The sequence below is a fragment of the Mesocricetus auratus genome, unplaced genomic scaffold (assembly GCF_017639785.1).
Source record: "Mesocricetus auratus isolate SY011 unplaced genomic scaffold, BCM_Maur_2.0 Super-Scaffold_100019, whole genome shotgun sequence".
In the NCBI taxonomy this organism is placed as follows: Eukaryota; Metazoa; Chordata; class Mammalia; order Rodentia; family Cricetidae; genus Mesocricetus; species Mesocricetus auratus.
In genome coordinates this window covers 10,825,998-10,851,395 of record NW_024429200.1, presented here as the reverse complement: position 1 = coordinate 10,851,395, position 25,398 = coordinate 10,825,998, and the positions used below count along the sequence as shown (strand labels likewise).

The window sequence follows — 25,398 nt, the reverse complement described above, 5'->3', positions numbered from 1 at the left end:
ACACAGGATCATCAGGTTATTCTGGGTTATATCTCCATAACTTCAGACATACTAGCTTTTTTTTTCTAACCCCACCCCCCAAAGAAACCCCAAACCCATCTCTCGCAGACCCACTGAAACCTTTTTAAAAAATCAAGCCCTAATCTCCTTTAACCAAGTATTATTGTTCCAATGCATTTATCTCATCCTCACTTTTTTTAGTTTATTCAAATTTGTAACTATGGCTTTAGAAAGTGGCTCTGACCTGTTGTCTGTAAGCATTCTTGTATTTGTCTTATTATTACAGCGCTTAAAATGGGGTTAGAAACATAATGTTGTTGAACCTACAGTAGAAGCCGCGCTGGTTTCTTACTGTTTGCTGTTATGAGACCGTAAATGGAGACGTTTCTACGCTGATTTCCGCACAAATATGAGGTGCTATTTTACAGCGTGAACCCATGTTAGAAAAGGAATGTGAAGGGAGTGTCCGACAAGCCGCTGGCCGAGGGAACTCTGCTGTGGGTCACGTCCGCCAAGATAGCCTGTTTGGAAGAAGGGGGGTGCCGGCAGCAAACCCGGTAGCCGACTCTTCATGTATGAAGTTTCATGTTTTCTCAGGTACTCCAGGGGCTTTTAGAATGTAGGTCAGATTCTCCCCGCCGTGGAGGAGGCTCAGAAGTAAACCGGCCCAGGCTGGAAGATTCCCCCTCTCTCTGGACGTTAGGAAGCCTTCCCCAGCCCTCGCCGATCCTCGCGGCGCGCCTGTTTCTCGGCTCCTTGCCTTTGTGTCGGAGCTGCAACCAGCTTTCTCTGTCTAACCAAGTTCTGCGTCCCTTTACCACCCAAGTTAGTGCTAGTCATCCCGAGCAGGAAGGATTCCCCTGGGCCTGGCCTGGAATTGCTTCTGCGGCTCAGCGCTTTCACTGACTGTCCCCCCTCGGGGGATTAAACAACGTGCCCGCCCCACGACCCTCTGGTTCCATGTGGGTAGACTGTTCCCCGGTCTTCAGAATGGGTTCCTTTGTGGGGCACTCGGTCCATTAATTAGAAAATCGCCTTCATCTTAGAGGCTGGTGCTTCGGCCTAATGAGAAAGAAAGTGGAATTGTTTGCAAGGTTTAAAGGTTTCATTGACAGCAAATATGAGAAACATATATAACGCAGAAGCTTTCCGCAAAGGCGATTGTTAAAAATCAGAATGCCTTTACTCTACAGGGAACACTAGTTCAAATTTTGCTAAGCGGTTTGGCATTTAAAGGGTTTGGTGGTTAGTTGGTGTAGGTAGGTACTCTCCTGCTTGTATTGCGGCCCTACAGGGTTTTAAATACATCTGCAGCTTCTCACTTAGAACACATTCCACATTCCTCCCGAGGAACTATTCTTTCTGGTCTCCCCCTCCCCCGCCCTCCAATCAGTGCTGGCGCCCAAAGGAAACACTTTTTCTTTTTTTTTTTTTTTAACCAAAGGTTATTCGGTCTGGAGCCCCCAGTGCTTTGCGAAAGCCGTCCCCTCGGGCTGGAATGTTCTTTGTCTCTGGTAAATGTCTATTCATCACTCAAGACAACCCCTTCCTCCTCCCTTAATTACTTCCTCCGCTGAGCGCCCTCCAAGTCTTGAACTTATTCATGCGGTGTCTGTTAGGGGTCTGGGATACAAAAGGTGAATGAGACATGAGTTCAGACTGTGAGGGTCTTAGGCTGGGAAACCGGGGGCCGACCTGTTGGCAAATGTTCTGAAATAACAAAGAAAATGTGTAAAGTTCCATCCTTCACTCACTCCATAACCCCGTGTGTCGCCCCGCGAGGTTCTGAACGAGCGTTTATTTCATGCCATCCCCGAAGAAGGATACCCTGGACCGTCGCCGCGTTAGGCGCTCTGATGACCCTCTCTCAGGTGCTGGCACTCTTAGTGTCTGCTGGGTGGCTCCCAACGCCGGGTGCGCGGTTAGATGGCCACAGGTTAGATGGCCACAGGTTAGATGCCCACGGGTTCGGCTGACCCGCTGCGGTCCTCTGGCCGAGTCTTTCTCGCCTGCACGGCTGGGTTTGCTTGCGGCAAAGCCCGAACGCTGTGAACCAGGTGCGTAAGAGAGGCCTGCAGCGCCCCCGCTGGGCCAGCCCACGCTGTGCGCTGTGTCCCCAGCTCGCTCCTGAGCTGGAAGAATTTCAGCGTTCAGCTCCAAACAGCATGCGGGCAGCACGATGCTCCGCACTTTGGGAAGGGGTGTGAGAGATGCCTTTGAAAGGACTATGGATTTTAAAAAACGTCCAGTTTTGCCCGTACCTCTAGGGTGTTGGCATTGCAGTTGTGTTGTGTGTAAATAAAGGAGGCATGTGCCCCTGATGAACGGTCCCCAGCACTGCAGCAGCTTCTGGCATGCAGGCCACGTCGCGCTGCTGCAGGGGAAGCATCCCGGTGCCACCGTGGTGATGGTGGAATCTCGGGCCTGCTTTATGCGGTCGCGGCCCTTCCATGGATGTATCCACTTAGCCCACTGGGGGATTCAGCAGAACTTGTCCATTCCCTAGTCATTTAGTGTGTCCTTCCTTCATTGTTACCATGGGTTAAAGGCTCGGTGTTGCCGCGCTCTGGTAGCTGGCATTTTCGGTTGCGTAGTCACTCCCAGGACTCAGCACCCATTTAGGATGCAGAAAGAAAGTGGGTGCCACAATGAGGCCCCTAATCCTGAGGACCAGGGCTGGGGAGCTGTGCGTGGTCCAAAGGAAGGGTGTGTGTGTGGGGGGGGTGGGGGAATCTCAGATATTTGTCATCTTTGCTTGAGGCGTTATCACCTGGGAAAAGGGTTTCTTCAACAAAATGTGGGGTTCAGGATTAGAGATCTGCAAAGAAAGAGGGGGTTGATTTCCCCAGGAGGCGCCCGCGAGCGAGGCCCCCCTTCTCTGCAGAGGTGGGGCGGGGCTCTGCGGCGGGAGCGAGAGGGCGGGACACTGCAGCATGGTGGGCGGGCCGGGGCGGGGCTCGGTGGGCTCTAAAAGCCGGTGCCCGCTCGCTCCGCTCTGCCGCGGCCACCAGCACATCCCGGTGCATCTTCGCAGGCGGAGCAGCCCTCCTCTGCGGCAGCCGGCGCAGTGCCGCAGGCTCGCCCGAGAGGCTGCTCGCTGCCGCGGGCCGCCCTGCGCGGACCGTGGGCTGCGCCGACGCCACCTCCGATCCTGTACGGTTGTGGGCGCCTCGGCGCGCCCCGTGATCCGCAATCCTGCGGCGCGCGGCATGGGATAATGCGGCCATGGTGCGCCGAGACCGCTTGCGCAGGTGGGTGCTGCGGCCGTGCCGCGAGGGGGGTGTGGCTGGCCCGACTCCGTGTGGGTGCCGCTGCCACCCCGGAGCTGCCCGTGGCAAAATCCTCACCAAAAGGTGGCCGTGCTGCCCCCCGGGCTGAAAGGTAGTCGCTCGGCCCGAACGCGGTCGGGATCGCCCTCGCTGGTGATTTTTAAAAATCACCGGGGTCCGTTGCGCGAGATTTAGGCATTTTAGGATCTCTGTATTAGTAACCCTGGTGAAAATTAGGGGTTTTCGTCAGGGTCTTTGCTGTGGTGTGATTTAGGAGGTGGTGGTGGCGTAATTTAGGGTCCGTGAACCTCGGTAACGCCCGGTGCGTCCTAAGATTTGTAGAGCTGGTCATTGTTGTGGCGTGACTTAGGATTTTTAGACCCTGGTGTGTGATTTAGGATTCGAGGAGCCGAGATTGCCGCGGATCTGGCATCACAGTGGCGTAGTTACCGCATAGGTGTGACTGGACCTTGGCCGTGCTGCGTGACCGCGGCAGTAAGTGTTGTTCCGAAGCCAGAAATGGGAGCCCCCGGGAGCCCGGGGACATCGGCCAGACTGTTAAAGTGTTATGAGACATGTTTGCTTCGGTTTCTGGGTTCACAACGTAGTTCTCGCTGAGAAGTGGTCGGTGGGCTGCTTTGGTGGTATCAGATAAATGCGTCTTTCCACCATTTACAGAAATAAGAAATCAAGGCACGTAAAGTTTGTTACGGGGGTGTGCTGAATTTTTAATCTAAATCATGGCGCCATCAAATAATGGGGATTTGACTTAAAAAATATTTGTTTAAACCTTTCGCCTGATTGCCAGATTGCTTGACTCCTAAAAATCGTAAAAATGTTGGGGGGGTATTTTTACCAAGGTAACTGAGACTGAAAACGGCTCCCTGGGGGGTTGGCCCCCCTTTCCTGAGTGGAGGAGGTGCACCGACGTAGGTGCGGAGAGCGTGGGTGTGGCATCTCTGTTCCCCAGCGAGCAGGCGAGCGAGCGAGCGAGCGAGCGGGAAGCCCGTTAGCTCTGCTGTAGGCGCCCCTCCCGGTGTTCTGCTGAGTCACTGCAGATTCAGTCTGAGACCTGCCATGGATGCCCCAGAGGCTACGTGAAAATGTGTGAACAGGTAACGGGACCGAATGGGTTCTGAGGAAAACAGCCAGCCAATCAAAAACGAACAATAAAACAAACAAACAGACAAACCCCTAAACCTAACGCTTTTGTTATTTGCCTTTCAAGGAGGTTCGGCGGTAGAGCCCGTTAGCGGATCACAGACTGCGATAAAACCATCATGTCCTGGCAGTTTTCCAGCCATTTCTAGTATTGCCTTGAAAGGTAGACCCAAACTATTGTGACTGTTCATCGCACAGAGACTTTGAGGGGTGAAAAAAAAAAAAGAGTCTAAGCGCAGTCTAAAGTTCAGGCAGGGAGTCTAGGTTTCCCGAGAGGGACGATTTTTTCACCCACCACGTCAGGTTTATTGTTAGAGTTAACCGCCCACCCCCTCCCCACCAAGCCAGGTAATGCGCCCTAGGGCGCTCTTACGTTGATCCAACAAGCCCACGCCCCGCCAGGACTCTAGCAATCAACTGTTTCACATGCATCCATCTTCGTGACATCTCTAGTTTTAGTTTAGGAGGCACGCTCCCATTTTGTTTAGAGAACCCTTTCCTTGGTGACCATGGCAAGTCACAAATAGACAGAGGAAGTGGTTTGTAATGTTGCTTTAATTCTTGTCTCCAGTGTTGATAAATTGATCTGGACCGTATAAATCCTGGCTTGGCAAGCTGGGGGCACAAATTCGTGCTTCCTTTGAACAGACAAAAGCAAGTCCTAAATGATAGGTGTGTGGGCGGGGTCTTAATTTTAAAAAGGGAACCGCCCCAAGAGTGGGCTAAGAGAGCAGAAATACAATCTGCTGCCTAGACTTCTAAGAGATTAGACATTCAGGGTCAGGGCAAAGCTGCTTACTGGGATGTGAGTGCCGTGGCTGCCTTGCTTTCAGTGTCCCTCGTCAGTCTCTTGGCCCAAATCCAGACAGTAGTGCCAAACAGGGCTTCACCTGGCCACAGGGTGTGTACTTAAAGGCCAGGCGCAGTCTCTGCTTCAGGACACGTAATGCATTGCATATATGCTCGAAGATCACATATGGAAAGCACGGTGGTGAGCGGGTACGGTGACCAAAGGGTACACACGTCATACTTTCTTGGTAAACTTTTCTGCCATGGCCACACGGGGGTGGAAATCAACAGATTTACCTCACAGTGCCCAAGTTTCCCACCCATGTTGCGTTTTTACTTTTGGAAGTGTACAGTGTTACCTTGACTGCTTCTCCCACAGGATGAGGGAGTGGTGGGTCCAAGTGGGGCTGCTGGCCGTCCCCTTGCTGGCTGCATACCTGCACATCCCACCTCCCCAGCTCTCCCCTGCTCTGCACTCATGGAAGACTTCTGGCAAGTTCTTCACCTACAAGGGACTGCGCATCTTCTACCAAGGTGAGAACAGCTCTATTGGAGAATCCTAAGGTCATATAGGTACCAGCTGAGGTACTTATTTTGTGTCCCTTGGTCTCTGTTGCTCCACAGTAACTGAGGGGAGTAATCCCATTCATATAAGGTGTACCTGAAATAATGGACCAATTCCCTCCAGTCTCCTGAGAACAGGCGACTCAGCAATAGAGGGAGGGGTGGGGTGGGGTGGGGCGCTGGGGTGAAGGTGGGGTGGAATTGTACCTGATGAAGGAAGTTTCTTCCAGTCCCATTTGTATTTGACACTAGTTTTCTCTTGAACGCCCCGAGTGTTAGGTAACATGTATGATATTTAGAGATTTATATATACCTTTGGTCCTCCAACCCCCGCCCATGCCATATGTCATTTTATTATTTTCCATGGTTTGTTATATATATCTAAACCTGATAAGATTTACTGGGAATTAATATGACTGTTAATTACGTTCAAGACATTCTGTTATATTTTAACCTTTATTATCTTCATTTTTCACTTAATCTTTACAACAGCACTTGGAGATAGGTGTCACTAATCTCACTTTATAGGTGAAGACACTGACAAACAGATTGGAAAAGATTTCTTTTGGGCGGGGGTCAAGAGCAATAACGAAAAATGTTTGTTTTTCGTAAACCGTTTTTCATTATTGCTCCTGACCCCCTCTCATTTGTTATACTCAGTCAAGTAAGTATGAAATTTTCTTTATGTTGGCTTGTTAGCGCTTTCCCAGAATTAATATTTAGTGTTATATATTATTTGTGTAGATTCTTCAGTACATATTTTTAACTGCTTCTAATTAAATAATTTTTGAACTTATTAGCAAAATTTTATGCCACTGGCAGTATTAATTTAAATCCAGTACTGTGGCAAGGTATTCTATTGTTTGAATAATTTGATATCACATATAGAAAAAAGTTGGAGCCTCTAATAGCCTGTTTTTGTAACTGATAGAATTTTGTGAGTTTCTTTTTGAGTTGGGTATGATCTGCTAGTACTGGACAAGTAGTATGTAAGAAATGTCAGATCGTAGAGAAATGTTAGAGTAGTGATACGGTATAGAGAATCTTTGGTTTGTTGTGATTATAGCATTTTAATTGTTTTTTTAATTTAACTGGTTTACTTTTTACTAAATGAAAAATAAGTTGCATCTTAATAACTAAAATATGGGATTGTCTCTCTAAAAAATCTAAGTGATATTAATGAGCAAACTGTTTTGAGAATTTTCATGTAAAGTATGTCATTTACAATTTAAAATACAGGTTAAGAGGAAGTCCCTCATCTAAAGTATTGTGTACTTGCATTTTAAAGTCATTAATTTGATCTGATCCTTTTTACTGAATTAGATTTTGGTGACTTCAGTGCTACTTTGCAGGGAGTTTGACTGATTTCTCTTTCTCCTCTTCTAGACTCCCTGGGTGTGGTTGGAAGCCCCGAGATAGTTGTGCTTCTACACGGCTTTCCAACATCCAGCTACGACTGGTACAAGGTAATGAAGTCTGGTTTCTAGGTCCTGCTATGTCCTAAGAAATACTCAAACTCTAGAATTTTTTTTGTTAGCCCTAGAAGACTCTTGCAGATTTAAACTGCTTGATAAAATCTCACTAAATGTAGAAATTGCTTTTCATGTACTGTAAGGGAATAAAAACATTGGCTGTCCAGAAAGGATCAATGCCAAGTTAAAGGCTGGAGTTATGCTCTCAGTGTAGTAAAAGCCATGCCTCAGTCTTTCCCAGGGGCTCACCCAGGCCTGTGGCGGTTTCATGAGATCTTTCACTCTATCCAAGCTGACATACAGGCATGAATTTCATGTGTGTGCTGCTGTGAGCAGGGCAGTGGCGTGTGGGGGCAGAGTGCACATCATGCTTGCTTTCTTACAGATCTGGGAAGGTCTGACCCTGAGGTTTCATCGAGTGATTGCCCTTGACTTCTTAGGCTTTGGCTTCAGTGACAAACCGGTAAGTGTAAGCGCGTTAGCTTGGTGGGCCCCAGTGATGGGCGGGATGCATATGAATGGAGGTCAGGCTCTGGTGACCTCATGCCGTGTCTGTGCTTCCTTTTCCTTAGCGACCACATCAGTATTCCATATTTGAGCAGGCCAGCATCGTGGAGTCTCTTCTGCGGCACCTGGGACTACAGAATCGCAGAATCAACCTGCTGTCTCACGACTATGGAGATATTGTTGCTCAGGAGCTGTTGTACAGGTCAGTGAGACCAGACTTCTGTCCCCAGCACAGGGGTCAGGAGCTTAAGACGACAGGAAACTGAATCATTTGGGGATCTTCACACCTTTGGGGGTTGTCCGCAGCCCCCTGCATGGGTGCCAGTTGTTCAGGGACATGTGTGTTTCTTCTTTCCCTGTTACAGGTACAAGCAGAATCGATCTGGACGGCTTACCATAAAGAGTCTCTGTCTATCAAATGGAGGTAATTGCCGTGGTGGTAGGTGGAAAGTGGGGTGTAGCCTAGGAAAGCCACCTTTTTAAGTCATAAAGACATCTATATGGTAATCTGCCATTATAAACAGACACTAGACATAGGGCATCTTTTACCTTTGTTGTGCCTTGAATAGTTTTTGATAGTTGATGGCATTTATGGGATATGTCTTCAAGCATACAGAAAATAAAATGAAGCCCGGTGGTGCCATGCCACACACCTTTAATCCCAGCACTTGGGAGGCAGAGGCAGGTGGATCTCTTGAGTTCAAGGCCAGCCTGGTCTATGTAATGAGTTTCAGGACAGCTAGGGCTACACAGAGAAACCTTGCCCCAAAACAAAAACAAAACAAACAAAAAGGTCTACCACAAATGTGATTGTGGTGACCTGGCTGGTAAGCTGCATTAGTAATCTCTTCTTTGGTGGTGGTGCCAGGTATCAGCTGGGAATGAATGAGTGTTAACTGGAATTTATTTTCCTGTCACTGAGGAGTTCAGTAATCCAGGAAATGCCCAAATGCCCCCACCTGAATGCCTTAATGGTGGCTTGAGAGAATAGTGGGTCTGTCCCTTTATCAGTGCAAAAGCAAAGAAGCCATTTTCTTTTACTAGAATCTACTGGCTGAAACACGCATGCATGTGTGTTTGCAGTCTCGTTCATTAACACCATGTGTGTTCAGAGCAGTGGGGATGTTAAAGGGAGTTTAGGCCCAGGCATCAATGCATATGGAAAATCACATGGATTACTTAATCCAATTGTGCCTTTGAGCCAAGCAAAGTAGTTCCAGTGTGCTGTAATTTGACTGTTAAACAGAATCTTTAGAAATTCAAAGTACAGTCATGCCTCAGCCAGATACACATGTATGCGGTGCCGTGTTGAGTATCAGTTGTTATGCAGTACATGGCTGACAGGTAATTAGTTTCTGGTAATGGTTGTGCTGTTGGTAAGTGACTAAGAAGTCTTTCTCTCCACAGGTATCTTCCCTGAAACCCACCGGCCTCTCCTTCTCCAAAAGGTTGGCAGCTTCATTGCTAGCTCCTCAGTTTAGATGTCTGTGACATTAAAACCCAACACACCTGGGGTCTTTGAAGGGCCACACCTGTGGTGATGACCCAGTCTACCGAAATCTTCTTTATCATGAATTCACATTATTCAAGTTAATTTTTCCCTCCTTAGTCAAATAAAGCAGGCTCTCCTACATAAAACCAAATACGTCTGAGACAAAAGAGATGAGTATTTAGAGAAATACAATTATATGAAGATGTGTGCCATAAGTATGATGTTTGAAAAGGTTGAGATCCTAGGCTAACCTTGGTTTCAGTTACACTTAGGGATCATACATTTACTTTTTCAGAAGCAGCTATGGCTAAGGTCCATTTTTATCTGGTGTCAGCTTTTTCTGGACCCTCGATTTTGACTTGCACTTCTTACCCGCAGCTCCTCAAAGATGGAGGCGTGCTTTCACCCATCCTCACGAGGCTCATGAACTTCTTTGTGTTCTCTCGAGGGTAAGTCACCAGCAAAGTCTATGAGCTGGGAACAGTGTAGTGAAACTTGCTGCTGTTATAGCCCTGGACCAAGGCTAGCCTGGGCTTGGAGGTTTTCTAGAGTTTCTGCATCTGCAAAGGGTCAGACAGTGTGGCCTTCTGAGGTCCCAGTTCTGCCTGGAGCCCTGACTCCTTCCATGCTGTCTTACCTTCCTGCGTTTGTGCTTTCAGTCTTACTCCAGTCTTCGGACCGTATACTCGGCCCTCCGAGAGTGAGCTGTGGGACATGTGGGCTGGCATCCGCAACAATGATGGGAACTTGGTCATTGACAGGTAAGATGGCAACCTTGCTCTAGGCCCAGTGAAGCTCTTGGAGTGAGGGGCAGGTGCAGGATCATGTCCTGCTGTTTGTTGGCTTACTCCCTGTCACAAGAAGGCTGCCTAGGGATGTTGAGACAAACCTAACAGTCCTGGTCTGTTTTCCAACAGAGATCAAACACAGGGTGAGCCTTATTCACAGAGAACACAGATAAATAGTTGCAAATCTTAGAGCTTATTTGCATGGAAATGACTCAGGGACTTTGACATAATACCCTTCTTTAGACATTTGGTTAATATTAAATGTTTCACAATGTTGCAGTCCTAGTTTTGAAAGGAGCCTAATATCTCTCCTGAGTACAAAGCTCCTTTGCCTGCTTCTCTAGCAGCAACAAAGTTTGAGGAGACACTTTAGGTGACACTTTAGCTGTTCCCTTGGAGAGATGGGAGATTGAATGTATACATCTTTTCTTGAGATTAGGCCTTACCTTTCCCCAGCTAGGTCTGTGAGTCCCAATACTCTTAACTGCTAGCTGGCTTTGCTGTGCGCTCCATATGAGAGGCATTCCTCCCTCCCTAGTCTAACCTACAGATCACACACACACACACACACACACACACACACACACACACACACACACACACACACACACACACACACACCCCTACCTACCTACCTACCTCTCAAACTGAAAAAAAAAATGCCCCTCTTTAAAAAAATATTCTTGGATTTTGCCTTATTAGCTGCCCCAGAGTTAGGGAAATAGTCAGAATGCCGCATGGGCTGTAGTATGGTTGTTGGCATCTTCCACTATAGGAAGAGTTCTCCACTCCATGGTCAGATGAAGTACAGTGATGAAGCCCTGATCCCATAAACTTCTACACTTGCATTTTTAGACGTGGCTATCAACTCAGAGATTATGTAGTTTGGTCTTGCTTTCAAATGAGGAACTCACAGAACTGGTTAGTAGTGGAGTCAAAACTGGATTCTTAGACCCACGTTTTAAGTCATGTACACTCCAAGTCAACTGTAATCCTTCTGAAGATCTCATTCCCTGCTTAATGAATGCAAAGAACCATTGGAGCTTATGTTGGTAGTCACTGATGTGTCCACACGGCACTTTCCTGTGGCTGAGCTTATGTTGGTGGTCACTGATGTGTCCACACGGCACTTTCCTGTGGCTCTGTGGCCTTTGAAATTGCATGATAAGAAATAGTTCTTGCTCTGCTCCGGCTGACTCACCTGTGCTGTAGTCTTTTACAGTACATCAATCAAAGGAAGAAATTCAGAAGACGTTGGGTGGGAGCACTTGCTTCTGTGTCCATCCCCAGTGAGTATCTGTGTAGTTTTCTGTCACTTCTTGACAGGGGCCCTTGGGGAATAGTGACTTAACATAATTACCACTCATAAAGTCTCCATGCAGGGTTGCCAGGGTTAGCAAATTAAAACATTCACCCAAGTCGATCTGAGTCTCACATGAAAACAGCTACCTTTAGTGTGTGCTATATGATGCTTAGGACATACTTTCTTTTTTAACCGTTTCCCCCACATTGAAAAAAAAAACAACCCCAAACTTTTCACCTGTTTTTTTTTTTATTTTCCTTCAAGACAGGGCTTCTCTGTATAGCCCTGGCTGTCCTGGAACTCCCTCTGTAGACCAGGCTGTCCTTAAAGTCTCAGAGATCTACCTGCCTCTGCCTCCCTAGTGCCAGGATTAAAGGCGTGTGCCACCAATGCCCAGCTAACTGCCCATTCTTTATTCACTGGCATCCCTATTCCAAACCCCTGGAATGCCAGAGTAAGGGTGTAAGACACGGAGGCGCCACTACAGATGGAGCTAGTATGGCTTGCCTGCCATGGTAAATACGAACTCTTGGGACAGGAAGCTACTAAGGTCATTAACGTTCCTCACATGCTAGTGATCAAGATGTCAGAAGGCTTCAAAGTGAGCTTATTCTTATGGATTCAGGGTACAGAAGAGCAAGAAGGAACCACACAGCTCTATGTAGAAGACTAACTGGCTTGTTCTAGATGTTCTTTATAGCTCACCTAATAAGAATGTTTCTACCACAGAATGTTTTATTCACAGAATTTCTTTTTTAAATAAAGGGAGTGAGGTTAATTTTTAGGGTAGCAACAGGAAGCATGGCTATGAACTGTTAGAAATTCCTTCCTTTTCTCTTTCCTAGTTCATTTTATCTATGGGCCACTGGATCCTATAAACCCCTATCCAGAGTTTCTGGAGCTGTACAGGTGAGTCCTCCTCAGAGGCCTTTGCTCTCTTAGTATTTCATCCTGACAGGGTTGTTGGCACTAGCTATTGCCTCTGGCCTCACAGGAAACATACACTAGCTAGACCAGTTAGGGATCAGAAATGTTCTTCTCACCAAAGTGGAGAGAGCCAAGAGATTTAGTTTCAGATTCTCTGGATTCATACATCCTGTTCTCACTGTGTTCTGCGGTTGTTAACAAACGTCTTAAGGAATGTGTCAGTCTGGCTGTAAAGCCAGCTCCCTGACCTCGACTATGAACAGCTAACTATGAAAAATGTTTTCATCGGTTGTTGCTCCCTCAGGGTACTTATTCAGAAGGTGCTGGAATATGAAGTCTTGACTACCATGTAAGAGTGCTCCATACCTTCATATGCCCCAGTAGATACAATCTGGCAGTCACAGCTTGATTATAATTTTAAGCCATCTCCTCATGAGATTAAGGAAGGTTCTTTGTTTATCTTTGCTTGGGCAGTGAGTTGCTGAGTGAGCCACGTGTTGATGCTTCTCTAAGGAGCTGAAAGTCATGTTTTGAGGACTGTTACAGAAGTGTTGTATTTGCAAGATGTTGTCTGTTGTGTTCTGAACAATTGAAACCAGTCTAAGTGGAACTGGCAAGTTTATCTGGCTAAGGTATAGTTCCCAAGTAGGAGATGAATGAGCTCTTTGTTGGCTTCCTCCAATGTGGTATGTCTACACGGGCATTTATGGGGCTTCCCATGCTTACACCCTCTCATCCTCCAGCCTTAAGTTCACCTCCATGCTATTCTCTTCCACTAGGAAAACGCTGCCGCGGTCCACAGTGTCGATTCTGGATGACCACATTAGCCACTACCCACAGCTAGAGGATCCCATGGGCTTCTTGAATGCATATATGGGCTTCATCAACTCCTTCTGAGCTGGAAAGAGTAGTAGCTTCCCTGTATTAATTACCTCCCCCATTCTCGTATCTGTGTGTATTCCACTTAGAAATGCCCAAAAGAGGTCCTGGCAATCGAGTACTATTCTCTCATAAAAGTCCATTTTATTACATTGGTGAACAAACTATAGACAATAGGCAGCAGAAATGCTAAGGATGACATGATGATCCATCTCTCATTCTCTAAGGGTGACATGATAATCCTCCCCTCATTCCTGTGACATCTGACCAAGTATGTGTTATTAGAACATTCTGATGAATAAGACTTCTCAATTATGCAGAAAGGAAGCATTGGGCATTCTTAAATAACAACAAAACAAACAAACAAACCCACCCTCGATTTTGTGGACTTTGCTGAAATATTTAGAGATGCTAACTTGTGGCCCAAACCTAATTGGGACCTGCAGTAAAGCGTGAGGGAGAAGCTGCTTGCCTCCCTTCAAACCCTGTTCAGCACAGCTTATGAGAAGGAGTGTCATGTCACACCTTACATTTACTCTCATCAGATGCTTCTAATCATAGACATTTTGTTCAAACAGACCAATGGCTTAGGGGCTGGGGATGTAGCTCACGGTAGAGCACCTGCCCTTGGGTTCAGTCCCCAGCACTGCTCCCCCACCCAAATACTCATCAAACAAAGACATCATTGGCGTAAACGATACAGCATTCGGAATATGCTTTTAGGACTGATTTGCATACTTGGGTATTAAAACAGTTGGCCCTTACTTGCTAGAGTAGAGAACCTCATCACACATATAATTTGTGAATAAACAGATTCAAATTATTTACAGAATTCCCTAAAACCACAAGGTATTAACCAGTGCATCTGTGCCAGAGATTTACTGTTCCTGGCAAGGAAATCCCAGCTGGACAGTAAATAACGGCCTGCCTCCTCGCATCAGTGCTTAGGTGCATGTTCCTCCAGAGCTGAAGTGGAGGGGAGGGGCCACCGTAACAGCCCAATGTCCACTGACTCCTCTTAGGATGGCTGCTTAGCGTCCATCCCACTGGCCGTTCAGAAAGGCTTTCTCATGTAACTCAGCAACTGCTGCACTGAGAGACAGGCAGATGCCTAAGAACAAATGCTTATGAACAAATGCTGAGAGACTAAGAGCAAATGGTGCTGAATACTTTTTAAGCCACAGTTTTAACTGTCTTGGTTAAAGCAGCATTATTGATTATTTTAAAATCATTTTTTTTAAATTAGGAATTTCAAGTATAGCAACTTTGAAACTGGAATGAATGAGTGTTTATTTTCTATTAATAAAAACAAACTGTGACAAAAATGGATTCCGGCTTCCCCTCCCCCTCCACCCTTCTGGGATAAAATTTTCCAACATTGCCAAGAGTTTTCATCCATGAAATAAAAGCATATAATGAAGCCAAGCAGCTGTAGAATAGCATACGTGGTATCTGGTTTTCAGATCACGCAAAGCTGCACTGTCACACCACAGCTGAACAATGAGACAGCGAGAAGGGAGTAAACACTGAAACCCATGCACAAAGACAAACATTTGCTGGGTCTGCTGGCTCAGGGCCAGACACTGGATAAGTGTGATTCTGGGAAATTCATGCTGGTAGCCTCGAACCACCAATAGGGTGAGCACAGCCACAGCACCTTTAACAGCAAGAACTTATCCCACAGAGGCCAAGATAACATCCACAGGTGTTCTCTCTCTGCTTCTCACGGTCACCTGCATGGTCACTCCATCTGCTAAGGCTAGCCTCGATCGCACCAGTAAGTCATAGCCACCTCTGTATATACCTGAGAGAAAGAAGTTAGGAAAAGAATGTGAAGAACTTCAAATAAGCTCCGACTAATGGAATTTATCATGTTTTGCTTGTACCTCCTTTCTATTATTTTAGTTTCACTTTTATAGAAGTTTACAGGAAACGAGTCCTACAAACAATCCTAATTTTTAAATGGTCACGTGAAAACCAGGTACATGGAAGGTATTGGGTATCACTGACAGTGTACTCAGGGATTGATGCTGGCATTTGTTAGAGACTGAAGTATTTTAGGTCAGATGTACCCCTAAAAGAATAACCTAAGGAGAACTTGTAAAATTAATTATTCATTTTGATTAGGTCTCAAATTGTTACATAATGAGATGTCAGACAACATCAGGGCAGGGAGTGCCTATCCATATCCCGTCCTTTTAAATTCCATACATTTTAGGGGAAAACTGATGGGAATCTCTTACCTGCCAGATAAAGGGAATGGGAATTCTTATTCTCAGGTACTTTGTCTGATCTCTCACATGGCTGCATGCCCAGAAATGTGATGATGTTGCTGACAGCCTCTGTTGAGAAAGTTGATGTGACAGCATTAGGAAAGTTAAACATGAGGGTCTGCCTCTGCTCCAGCAAGTCCTGGGAGTTGCAGGTGCACAGAGCTGTAGACGATGTAGAGGGAGGCTACCAGTCTAGAAGATGGTACCTAAAACATACTCAATAGAAAGGAGTTCCTTTGGAACTGCATGTATGCCTCCTGGGTTTTATATTGGTCCCAGGCAGCTCACTGGCAGCAAAACTCTTCTCACCTTCAAGGGTTTTTGTAGAGCTAAGAGCAAAGGTTTCTTCTTTCTCAAAGACGTCTCCCACCTCTTCCCAGGCGGCAGCAAAGTTAGGCTTTAGCACCTTCTGAATATGGTCAGACACAGTCACTTCAAGATCTTCCAGCTAGTGGGCAATAAGCAGGGGTCAGTAAATAAAAATCCTTTGAGTCTATAACAAAAATAGAAGGAACTGACCACTCATCATCATGTCTACAAACCATGCAAAGGGCCTGAAGGAAGTTCTTCATCACTAATGAGGCCTGGATGAGCCTGATGCTATAGGTTCTAGGTCAGAGGGGCAAGAGCCAAGTAAGTATAGGGTGAGTGCCAATGGCCCTTTGGTGCACAGCAGTCATACTGCCACATTTAGTCCCCTCGTTGAGGCCACTCCATCTGTCCTTTTTGTCAAAGCTTTTTAGTCTATGACTTGCTGATATTACAACCAACCAAAGATAAAGTTGCTGACATAAAACCAAAATCTACTTTATAAATTCAATCAAATTAAAAATGATGCAATTATCTTGGTTATTCCCATTAAAAGAGAATAAAGGTGAATTTCCTTGCTTTAGTTATAAAGCGCTCCATTTAAATTTTCTCTGGCATGACACAATTCTATTACAGAGAGGGTTAGTCTAGGTCCTCTGAGTTTTGTCAGCTGTTTCTAGAAAATGCTCTTGTGACAGAAGTCTTTAAATGTTGCAAAGGTGCAGAGTCTCTGCAGGGAAGACTCACCACATATTCATCATCATATCCATCTTCATCTGAGACTCCAGTGTTAGGGTCACAATCCCGGACTGTAAACTTCATGGTACAGCTAAAGGTGCCTGCAACTGGAGGGAAGAGCAGGCAAACCCACATGAGTGGACAGAAAAAGCACATGTCCATCATTACTGAGGAAGTACCATCTGTGTCCAGCATCGTGTTCCACATTCCAAGTGTTAACATATGCACACCCTGTTCTAAGGCAGGAGAGTTTTTGAAGCAGCTTGCAAGCTGGTTAGTCAGTTCACAAAGTATGATTTGGAAATATTTCTGTGCTGTAGACGACACAGAAGAGATGACCTGAGTACACTGTTTCTGTGTTGATGTGAAGAAAGCGGGGGAGACATTTTGGGGGGACTTTTTGTCATGCTGGTCAAAAGGGTCAATATTTTGAAAATTAATAGAACCACTCGATGCCTAGGACTCAAAGCAAAAACACAGCAAAGTATACAGATCATTAAATTAACACTGACCAAGTACAGGATGATCTCAGTGTTGTCTTTAGATAATTGTAGACTTATTGGATCTAGAGAGCACCAGAATAAACTCCTCTTAAGTCACTTTCAACCATCAGTGAGTTCATGAAAGTGAGGTTTTACTATTGGTAAAGTCTATTTCAAAATGAGAAAGCCAGTAAGCACTGTATGTCTCAGACTAAGAATTAAATAAGAAATGAGTAATAAAAAAACAATTTTGGAAAGTGAAGTTTTGATAGAGACAGGGTTTTCCAAATAGTTTGAAGGAGAGAATTTAGCCAGCATGAAGGAAAGGGGCCTATGGTCTAATCAGAGATCTGGAAAAGGCATATGTGTACAAAGTAACTAGAAATTGGAGCATTAGAAAGTTATTTGCGGGTATAAGCAGGAGAAGAAAGAAAGACTCAATTGTAAACATTTGTGATAGTATGGGCATTAAGAGGTATTTGTTCAGCATTAGAAAGTTATTTGCGGGTATAAGCAGGAGAAGAAAGAAAGACTCAATTGTAAACATTTGTGATAGTATGGGCATTAAGAGGTATTTGTTCAGTCTTCATCCATCCATCCATCCATCCATCCATCCATCCATCCATCCATCCATCCATCCATCCATCATCCATCTTTCTAACCCACTGACATTTAAGTAAAGGTATAAGGCAATGTGGTTAGACATGACCTCTGTCTCCAAAGCTGACTGTCTAGGAGTTAAGTTAGTGTGACTTTATATGTGATTAATCTATCCATGATACTATAACTCAATGCCATAGATTCTTTAGTATAAATTTTAACAGAGTGCTATATGGAATTGCAGGATTAAGAGCCTGGGGATAAAATAGAGACCAAACGAATGGTAGACTAGATTACAGCCTGGGGCAGATTGGTTGGGTTTTATGTAGAAGACAAGACAGAAGGCATTTAAAAGTCCTGAGGATGTGACATGTAGGAATGGGTTGAGGAAGAATGAGTGAGTTAACCCTTTGTGGCACATTTTTAATTGAATAATTTGGTCGATACAGTGAAGACTTGCAGCTAAATTGCCAAAAGTTGCATTAAAAGCCAATGTAGTAGTGCATCAATAAAGCCAGAGAAGAGACAGACACTGGGAGACAAAACAGGAGGCCAGCGGGGCAAAAACCAAACGGAACAAAGAAAAAAACCTCTGTTAAGGAGGCTTAAAAAAATAGAACATATTTTGAAAGGACTTGCTAAAAAGGAGAGTCAACTGCTAAGGCGATAAGTATGAAAAGAATACAGAATTGGGGGGAAAAAAGATCAATGCTGAAAGCTAAATAGGGAGAGGGGGTGTGCAGCTGGGCTGAGGACACAGTGTGTAGTAAGCACAAGTCAGGGTGGAAAGTTAGAGAAGCTAATCACTGAGGGGAAGACTGTGGACAAATAAGAAGAGATGCAGATCTGAAGAGGCCCCTAAATAGTTGAAGGAAGGATGTGCCCAGAGAGCAAAGATGAGAGGGTTGAAGGAATGGATCTGGAATAGGCCATGCAGAATGATTCACATAGGGTTAGACTGAGCTGAGTGAGTGTACAAAAGAAAAGGTGAATGGTGGGTGTTTACCTAGCAGAATGCGAATCTATAGCAATGCTACACACAGCAGGAGGGGCGCTGAAAACTAAGGCCTTTTCTAGGTTTAAGGAGGAACAACCGTATAGAATATCAACATTAAAGTTAAACCGCAGATGTAAAAGAGCCAGCACTAAGGAATGACAGACATAAAATGAAAGTTAAGACTATATTCTTGGGCCCCAAATCAGGAAGGAATGAAAATGAAAATGTAGATTGGAAGCAAAGGGAAGGAAAACATGTAAGAGGGCTAACTAGTATAGAAAGTGTAGAATAAAGAAATCAAATGCAAAGTCCTGTCAGAGCTCAGTGTGAATCTAACTGGTTACATCTGGGCATAGAGACCATGGTGAACAGCATGAGGAAGAAAGGCCTGAACAGGAAGGGTTGAAGGGAAATTGGAGGATTTGGTTGTTAAGGAAGGGAAAGTTTGTAATGACTAAGATGCCAGAGTGCTGATAGGAAGTGACTGATGACAACTTTATAGAGATAACAGGATTGCTTGGTTGAGGGTGTGGGCAGGTAGCTTGTCCTGAGAATAGATTATTGTTACAAGATGGCAAATGAATGAAGATTATGAGGAGGCAAATACATCTGAAGAATTCTGCATCCATGGTGACTGCAGTGGTATGGAAGTGGAAAGGATGACAGATACTTCGACGACATATGTTGATTATTGCATAGTGTGCCATTACAATTGCTGATATGATTTGTGGAGCTTGGCTGACTCTGAGTGACATGATACTTAGGAAATCTTGTGTGAAAGCATTGCAGAGGATACCGAAGTTAGAATCTGAGAAAGAAAAAAGGAAGTAGCATTTTGGGTGGAAGGACAGAGTGAGTATGGAGTGTAGGGAAGGGCATTATAGAGGGCCAAAATGAGGGGTGCTTAAAAATGACACCGTTGAATTTGTAGGAGTGAAATGTGTGTTAAGCTAGATTGTAACCAAAGATGGAGCAGGATGTGGCTATAGAACAGTGTTATGAAGGAGTATCATCTGGTATTCTTTTCCTGAATGGCATCTGAAGCAACCGATATGACCAACAGACTTAAGGATTGAGGAGTATAAATGGGATGGCTCTGAGTTATGGTCAATTTTAGGAACTCTCTGAAAGTCTAGACAACACCACAATTGTACTGAACATCATGATTAAGGAAGAGGAGAGAGACTGGAGACTGGGAGTTATCTGAAGGAGAGTTAACAGTAAGAGTGGCATGGGCAGATAGGTAATGGTATTTCCCAAAGTGGCATCTGTAAGACTGAAAGAATGTGGGTCTCAGGCCAGATGATAGATCATAAAGCCAGATGTAAAAATCAAGGTGCTGAATCAGGGAGGGAGTTCTAATTCAAAGGACTAGGAAGAGATGGGCTAGGATGAACTGGTAAAAGGGCACCAGGAGAGGTCTCTGGGTAGTTTGTCTCTAGGATGGATGAATAATACTGGAAGAGAGTGGCTGAGGATTATGATGAGAAGTCAACTCAAAAGCAAAACTTCATTTTTATTTCCAAGGAGAGGTGGGTACGAACATGTATGTAATCAGGCGTAGGAGTGCTATGTAGAGTGCTACACTCAAGGTTCTGTGCTGTAGGAAGGCGCTGTGTCTTCTGTTTTGTTTCTGGAGAGGGGACATACACTAGAGAGAACCCGGCTAGAAAGTCCTATTCAAGAGGAACACAGGTGGTGTCTACAAGAGGGGCTGATGCTATTTTAGGACAAGATAGAGTGGTGAAGAAAGGAAGGGGAAATGACAGGTACCGATTGGAGGGAGAAACCCCTTGTTTGGGTCAAAAGACATGAAGAAGAGAGGTTAATGCCCTGAAGGAACTTTGTAACCTAGAGAATGATTCTGAGGTGACATGGTAATAATGAAAGAGACCATGGAGCCATAGAAATTTCCAGAACTAAACTCTGATCACAGTGATGAGTGTACAGAAAGGAGAAAAGGAAGGAGCTGGAGTAAACTTTCTCTTGATGCCCCCCAGTGTGGAGTTTTTAACTAAAGGGCTTGGTAGAAGGAAAGGCAAGAACAGTGTTTCTTAAATGTGTTACAAGTATAAAGTCAGACCTACTGCATGAGAAATCCAGGAGGACTCCGCAGGACAGATGAGGCATCAGAATGTTTAAGGTTTGGTAGGGGAGAGACAGGAAAGTTTGAGGTTGGATTGGCTGGGGTATTAAGATTTATAGAAGCAGTTGGGGGTGAGAAAAGAGAGACACAATCAGGAAAACATATACATGGGGGTATGTGCACTTGAATGGAGATGAAATACATGAATTGAGGTTCAGAGTGTCAAATACGAAAGGTCAGAAAGAGGAATGCAAGTATTACTAGCACTCATTCTAAAAGCAATTAATATGTAAAGCTCTTGTACACACACATACTCACACTCACACACACACACACTCACTCACACATACTAACACACTCACACCATGCAGTTAGGAAGCCTGGTACCAGTGGGTTACACTCAGATACTAATGCTAATGATTCCTTTGTACATAATCCTGCTTGGGGTAGCATAGTTTTTTTTTTGTTTTGTTTTATGGCCATAGTACTTCTTATTAGTAGGCTCATTTCCTATATCAAGGACCGGAAAAAAAATGCTGTGAAATATTCCTGTCATCTTCCCAATAATATGGGTAAGATAAGAAACTCATCAGTTGGTAAGTAAACATTTTCAAAATATTTATTTGTGTTGTATGTATTTAGTATGTAAGTTATAACAACTTGTTACTTATGTTAAAATATCACTGTTTCATCCTATAGTATGGGATCATTTTGTACCACATAAAAGTGTGTCTTCTATTGAAAACTGCATTTAAAATAATTGGACAACTGTCCTTAAACATGGTTTATATTGTAAAACATTCTTAAAATTTTCATAAGCATTTAATGATGGTTGTGAAAATGCGTTTTTCCCCCCCCCAAAAGGGAGGTGGATGAAGGCTTTTTAAAACTCAAAATGCAGTGTGTTTACTATAAAAAGTGTGTGGGGGGTAATGATAATTGCTGGTATTTACAAAGCAGCTGAGTCAGAAAGAAGGTGGTGTAGAGAGGTAGTTGTTAAAGGAAGAAAGGAAAAGAGATCAAGTGATAACTAAAAAGAGGACTTGGGAGAAAGGGGTAATGTACAGGAAAGTGTGCACACAAAGAAAGATACAGTTGATAGAAAATTTAGGAATTTGTGTGTGTGTGTGTGTGTGTGTGTGTGTGTGTGCGTGTGTGCATGTGTGCGTGCCTGCAGGAGTCTTACCAAGGAACAAATAGACAACCAGAGCAACTGAGCACAGTGTAGAAAAAGCAGAACTATGAAAACAGATTGAGTGATGAATGTGTAGCAAAAAGAGGTATATGGATAAGAAATTAGCTGTCTTCTACCACAGGCAGTATAGGAAAAAGTAAATAGAAAAAAAAAAAGCAAGGTGAAACTTACCATTACATGGGAAAGACCATGGGTAGATGACATGTTGGAAAAAAGTCTTGGCACTGTAACTACACCAAAAGGGATAGCATGTAGGTGGAAGCTAAGTACTCTATGGGTTTGGTAACTCTTTGAGTAAATATAGGGCTAGGCTGAAAAGTGAGGTTAGCAATGAACAACAAAATCCAGTCACTAGAGTGAGAGTATAAGTCAAGAAAGGGACTGGAGAACTAAAGTGAGACCAACACACTGCAGGGAAGAGAGAGTGGAGAGAAGTAAGTGGGATGGCAATCGCGCACAGCAAGATAGAAAGGACTATGTAGTATATTTACACTAAGAAATGAACAAAGAGCTGAATTAAGCCGGGGAAAAGACCCCAGAGAACACAGGTGAAAGAGCATATCCATGCCAAGAAAGCATGCTTGATGACACCAGAAAAATGTTAGAAAGCAGTGACAGAAAAGGATGGAAGGGGAGGTAAATTTAAAAATAAAAGGGAAAACAGCACTGGTCCTCTAAAAAAATAATTTCAAGAGAAAGAAAGTGGAAATGAGGAGATAAAATATGGAGCATCTAGTCAGACTATGGTTGGAACAAGTTGTGTGTGAGGACTAAACAGGGGAGGAAGGCGTTGGTTCTAAAAGGAGGGCCAAGGTCTATACAAGACATGGGAAGCACTGGGATTCTTGAGCCAGGACACCAAATGGTCACCACCAGAAAGCTAGGGACACAGAATGGGACAGCAAAGGCCAGGCAGGACAGGTGGCATCCACAGCAGTGATTCTCAACCAGGGGTGGGGGGGGGGGTGGGGGGTTCCACCCGAGGGGGGGGAGGGCATGGCCCCCAGGTGGCCTATCAGAACATCAGAGGCAGAGCAGCGATCTGCTCACAAAGAGTAACACCACCCAGGAGAGGTTCTGATAGGCTGCTGGGGGGCCATGCGCCCCTGGGTGAGAATCACTGGTGGAAGGGGGAGGGGATGGCTACAGAGAAGGAAGGGTGACAGATGGAGCCTGTGAGTCCTCCAGATGGGGGCAGCAGAGTCAGGACTGTCAGACTTGGGGGGAAAAGTCTGAGGTGGAGGAGGGAGGCTGACAGACGGATGAGGCACAGATGCGATGGCTGAGTGCAGACTTGAGACAGTCAGTCTGCTGCAAAGAGGACCAAATGTGGTGAAGCTGTGGGTGTGCAGAGTCAGAGGTCCACAGAACACACGAGAGCAGCACAGAGGGCATCGGAAGGAGCTCTGGACACTGAGGGTGTGATATGGAGCAGAAGAGATTACAGCAAGAGAAAGGATCAGGGATCAGTTGGTCCACAGAAGGGCAGAGGAGGTGAGGGGTTTGGAAAGAATGAGAGCACGGAAGAAGACCTGGTCCACTGGGTACAACGGAAGTGGTGGAAGGAGGGAACAGCTAAGAGGGCAGAGAGCACAGAGAGCTCATGGAAAGGCACTGTACCACACCAAAGAGGAGCCAAGAGGGAGCCAGGGGAGCCAAGAGTGGGAGGAAGAGAGTTTGGGTAGGCCAGACAGAGCAGGACGCAGAGATTGGGAAGGCACCTAGAAAACTCTAGGACTACCAAGTTCATGAAAGACATGGTCAAATGATAACAGCTTTGAGGGGAAGTACCAAAGGGAGGAAACAAGTATGTCTAATGCAGTAATAACTAAGTAAGTAAAACTAAGATGGTAATCTCAGGACCATGGAGATGGACTCATGCACACCAAGTCTAGAATGTGGTTAGTGAGCTTATAAATGGTGGAGGGGCATCTGCCGATCAATGCTGGAAGACATTTTGTATGGTTAACTCGATCCATTCTTCCTCTTTCCAGTGTGACTAGAAGTCTTTATTGGCTGACATAGAAGGCAAGGTGGGATGGGAGGTTGACATCGGAACCCGTTGGGCGTTGTGAGTTTATCATTGGAGGTAATAGAGGTAGACAAAATGGCAAAGCTGGAAACCAGGTCTAGGAGTGGAGAGCTTTGGGGCTGTGTGTGGGCTTCTATTCTGGCTCAACTGATCCAAAGGGCAAGAGAGGACATGGAATGACAGTACTTAAGAAGAGGGTCTCAAAATGGGTGTGTGAAGGCAGTATACCAAGACTGAAAGGAGAAACAAGTGAAATTGGACAGCCTATGATCAATGGAGGCTCTTTCAGGGGAAGAATGGAAATGATAGGAAGAAAGGAGAAAAAAAGAAGTTTTGTGGGAATTTGCTTCATGGGATGGGAAGAAAGAGGCTGAACTATTAGTAGGGGAGAAGTGGAGAAAAGCTACTGAGAAAAAGAAAAGTTGGAACCAGTGGAAAAGCTGGTAATCAAAGTCCTTGAAGAGAAAGCAGGGTCAGGAGGAGAGGAGAAGGGGGTGAGCAGAGAGAACGGGTTAAAGAAGTGAGTGAGTGAAGAATGAGGAGAGAGTACATAGACCAGAGAAGAATGGCGGAGACATGAGACAGAGTCTTCTCTTGGCTAAGGAAGAGAAGGAAGGCAGCAAGAACAGGGGTAGGGAGAGTTTGGGTGAGGAAGAGAAGGAGGTCAGCTATGGAAGCAGGTGGAGACGAGGCACTAGGCTGGACAAGCTGCACAGAGTACGGCGGAAGTGGCACAGGCTAGGCAGCAACCACAGGCTGGACCAAGGAGAAGGAAGTGGGTCCAGGGTTACAATGAAGGCAAGCATGTGACACACAAGGTGGGGGGGGCACAAGAGGAGATAAGAGAGAAAAAGAAAGGAGAGGGAGATGGAGGGACGGAGGGAGGAAGAACAGAAAAGGGATATAAAGTAAATGTCAGAGAAAAATGTGAACACCATTGCCAAGGATGTAAAGTTTTGGCCAGGTTCTTGGGATCTAGTAGGGAAGGGTGGGTGGATTTAAGATGGGGTTTGGGATAGGAACAGAGTGAAGGTAGGCTGGGCTAGCCAGGAGGGCAGGGTTGGGAACAGTAATGTTGGAGGTGGGAGTTGGATTGAGGACACAGGCCTAGAGATTCTATTTTGAATGATGAGGATGATTAATGCAAGTTGTAGAATCTACTGATCTTACAAAGAAAAGAAATGGAGCAGCTTTAAGTATAGTAGGAGGGGGGCAAAAGCAAGGGGCCATTTTAACAGGAAATGAGAGGTTTGCATAAGAAAGCAGTATGCTCTACAAGGCTCCTTTTGTCTCAGCAGAGACAGAGGAGTGGAGGTTTAAGGAAAAGAGATGAAAGTCTAGAGGACCAGAATGGAATCAAAGACACTGACATAAGGGTGGGAGAGTACGATGGGTAGGGATAGGGCGTGTGAAGGAATAAACACAGGAAGGAAGGAGGTGTTTGGAAGAGAATGTGAGTCTAAATGAGAAAGGAAAGCACGGGGATTCTTGATCCAGGACACCAAATGGTCACCACCAGAAAGCTAGGGACACAG

General features: G+C 45.2%; 2 protein-coding genes and 2 long non-coding RNA genes across 10 annotated transcripts in view; 2 read left to right on the top strand and 2 right to left on the bottom strand.

The window, feature by feature from the left end:
- Positions 1-247: 247 nt before the first annotated feature.
- Positions 248-2,022, bottom strand: LOC121133003. The gene is made up of 2 exons (XR_005869721.1): positions 1,755-2,022; positions 248-1,062 (listed from the first exon to the last, which is right to left on the bottom strand). It is a non-coding gene; the product is annotated as an uncharacterized LOC121133003 (long non-coding RNA).
- Positions 2,023-2,990: 968 nt separating this feature from the next.
- Positions 2,991-25,398, top strand: part of Mest — a 56,288-nt gene continuing 33,880 nt past the window's right edge. Inside the window, exons 1-14 of one of the 6 annotated variants that reach the window (XR_005869719.1) lie at positions 2,992-3,251; positions 5,599-5,753; positions 7,170-7,249; positions 7,641-7,718; positions 7,828-7,964; positions 8,128-8,186; positions 9,170-9,210; positions 9,633-9,703; positions 9,914-10,015; positions 11,255-11,331; positions 12,191-12,254; positions 12,577-12,621; positions 12,747-12,904; positions 13,052-13,178. Coding sequence is in view for 4 of the 6 variants with exons in the window: in XM_005086471.4 (XP_005086528.1) it covers positions 3,226-3,251; positions 5,599-5,753; positions 7,170-7,249; positions 7,641-7,718; positions 7,828-7,964; positions 8,128-8,186; positions 9,170-9,210; positions 9,633-9,703; positions 9,914-10,015; positions 11,255-11,331; positions 12,191-12,254; positions 13,052-13,169 (1,008 nt within the window). In the remaining 2 variants the exon portion in view is untranslated. Of the gene's footprint in view, positions 3,252-3,667; positions 4,385-4,497; positions 4,594-5,598; positions 5,754-7,169; positions 7,250-7,640; positions 7,719-7,827; positions 7,965-8,127; positions 8,187-9,169; positions 9,211-9,632; positions 9,704-9,913; positions 10,016-11,254; positions 11,332-12,190; positions 12,255-12,576; positions 12,724-12,746; positions 12,905-13,051; positions 14,477-25,398 lie in introns of those variants that run through there. The other 5 variants (XR_001197515.3, XM_040728612.1, XM_005086471.4 and 2 more) reach the window with 5 other exon arrangements.
- The window catches only part of Copg2 (COPI coat complex subunit gamma 2), a 117,296-nt gene continuing 105,171 nt past the window's right edge, over positions 13,274-25,398 (bottom strand). For both annotated transcript variants that reach the window (XM_005086474.4, XM_040728609.1), the window contains 4 exons: positions 16,481-16,578; positions 15,734-15,872; positions 15,395-15,493; positions 13,274-14,955 (listed from right to left, as the gene is read on the bottom strand). In XM_005086474.4, the coding sequence (XP_005086531.2) occupies positions 14,825-14,955; positions 15,395-15,493; positions 15,734-15,872; positions 16,481-16,578 (467 nt within the window). In that variant the 3' untranslated portion in view covers positions 13,274-14,824. The remainder of the gene's footprint in view (positions 14,956-15,394; positions 15,494-15,733; positions 15,873-16,480; positions 16,579-25,398) is intronic.
- LOC121133002 lies at positions 16,575-21,974 on the top strand. Its single transcript, XR_005869720.1, has 2 exons — positions 16,575-17,428; positions 17,525-21,974. It is a non-coding gene; the product is annotated as an uncharacterized LOC121133002 (long non-coding RNA).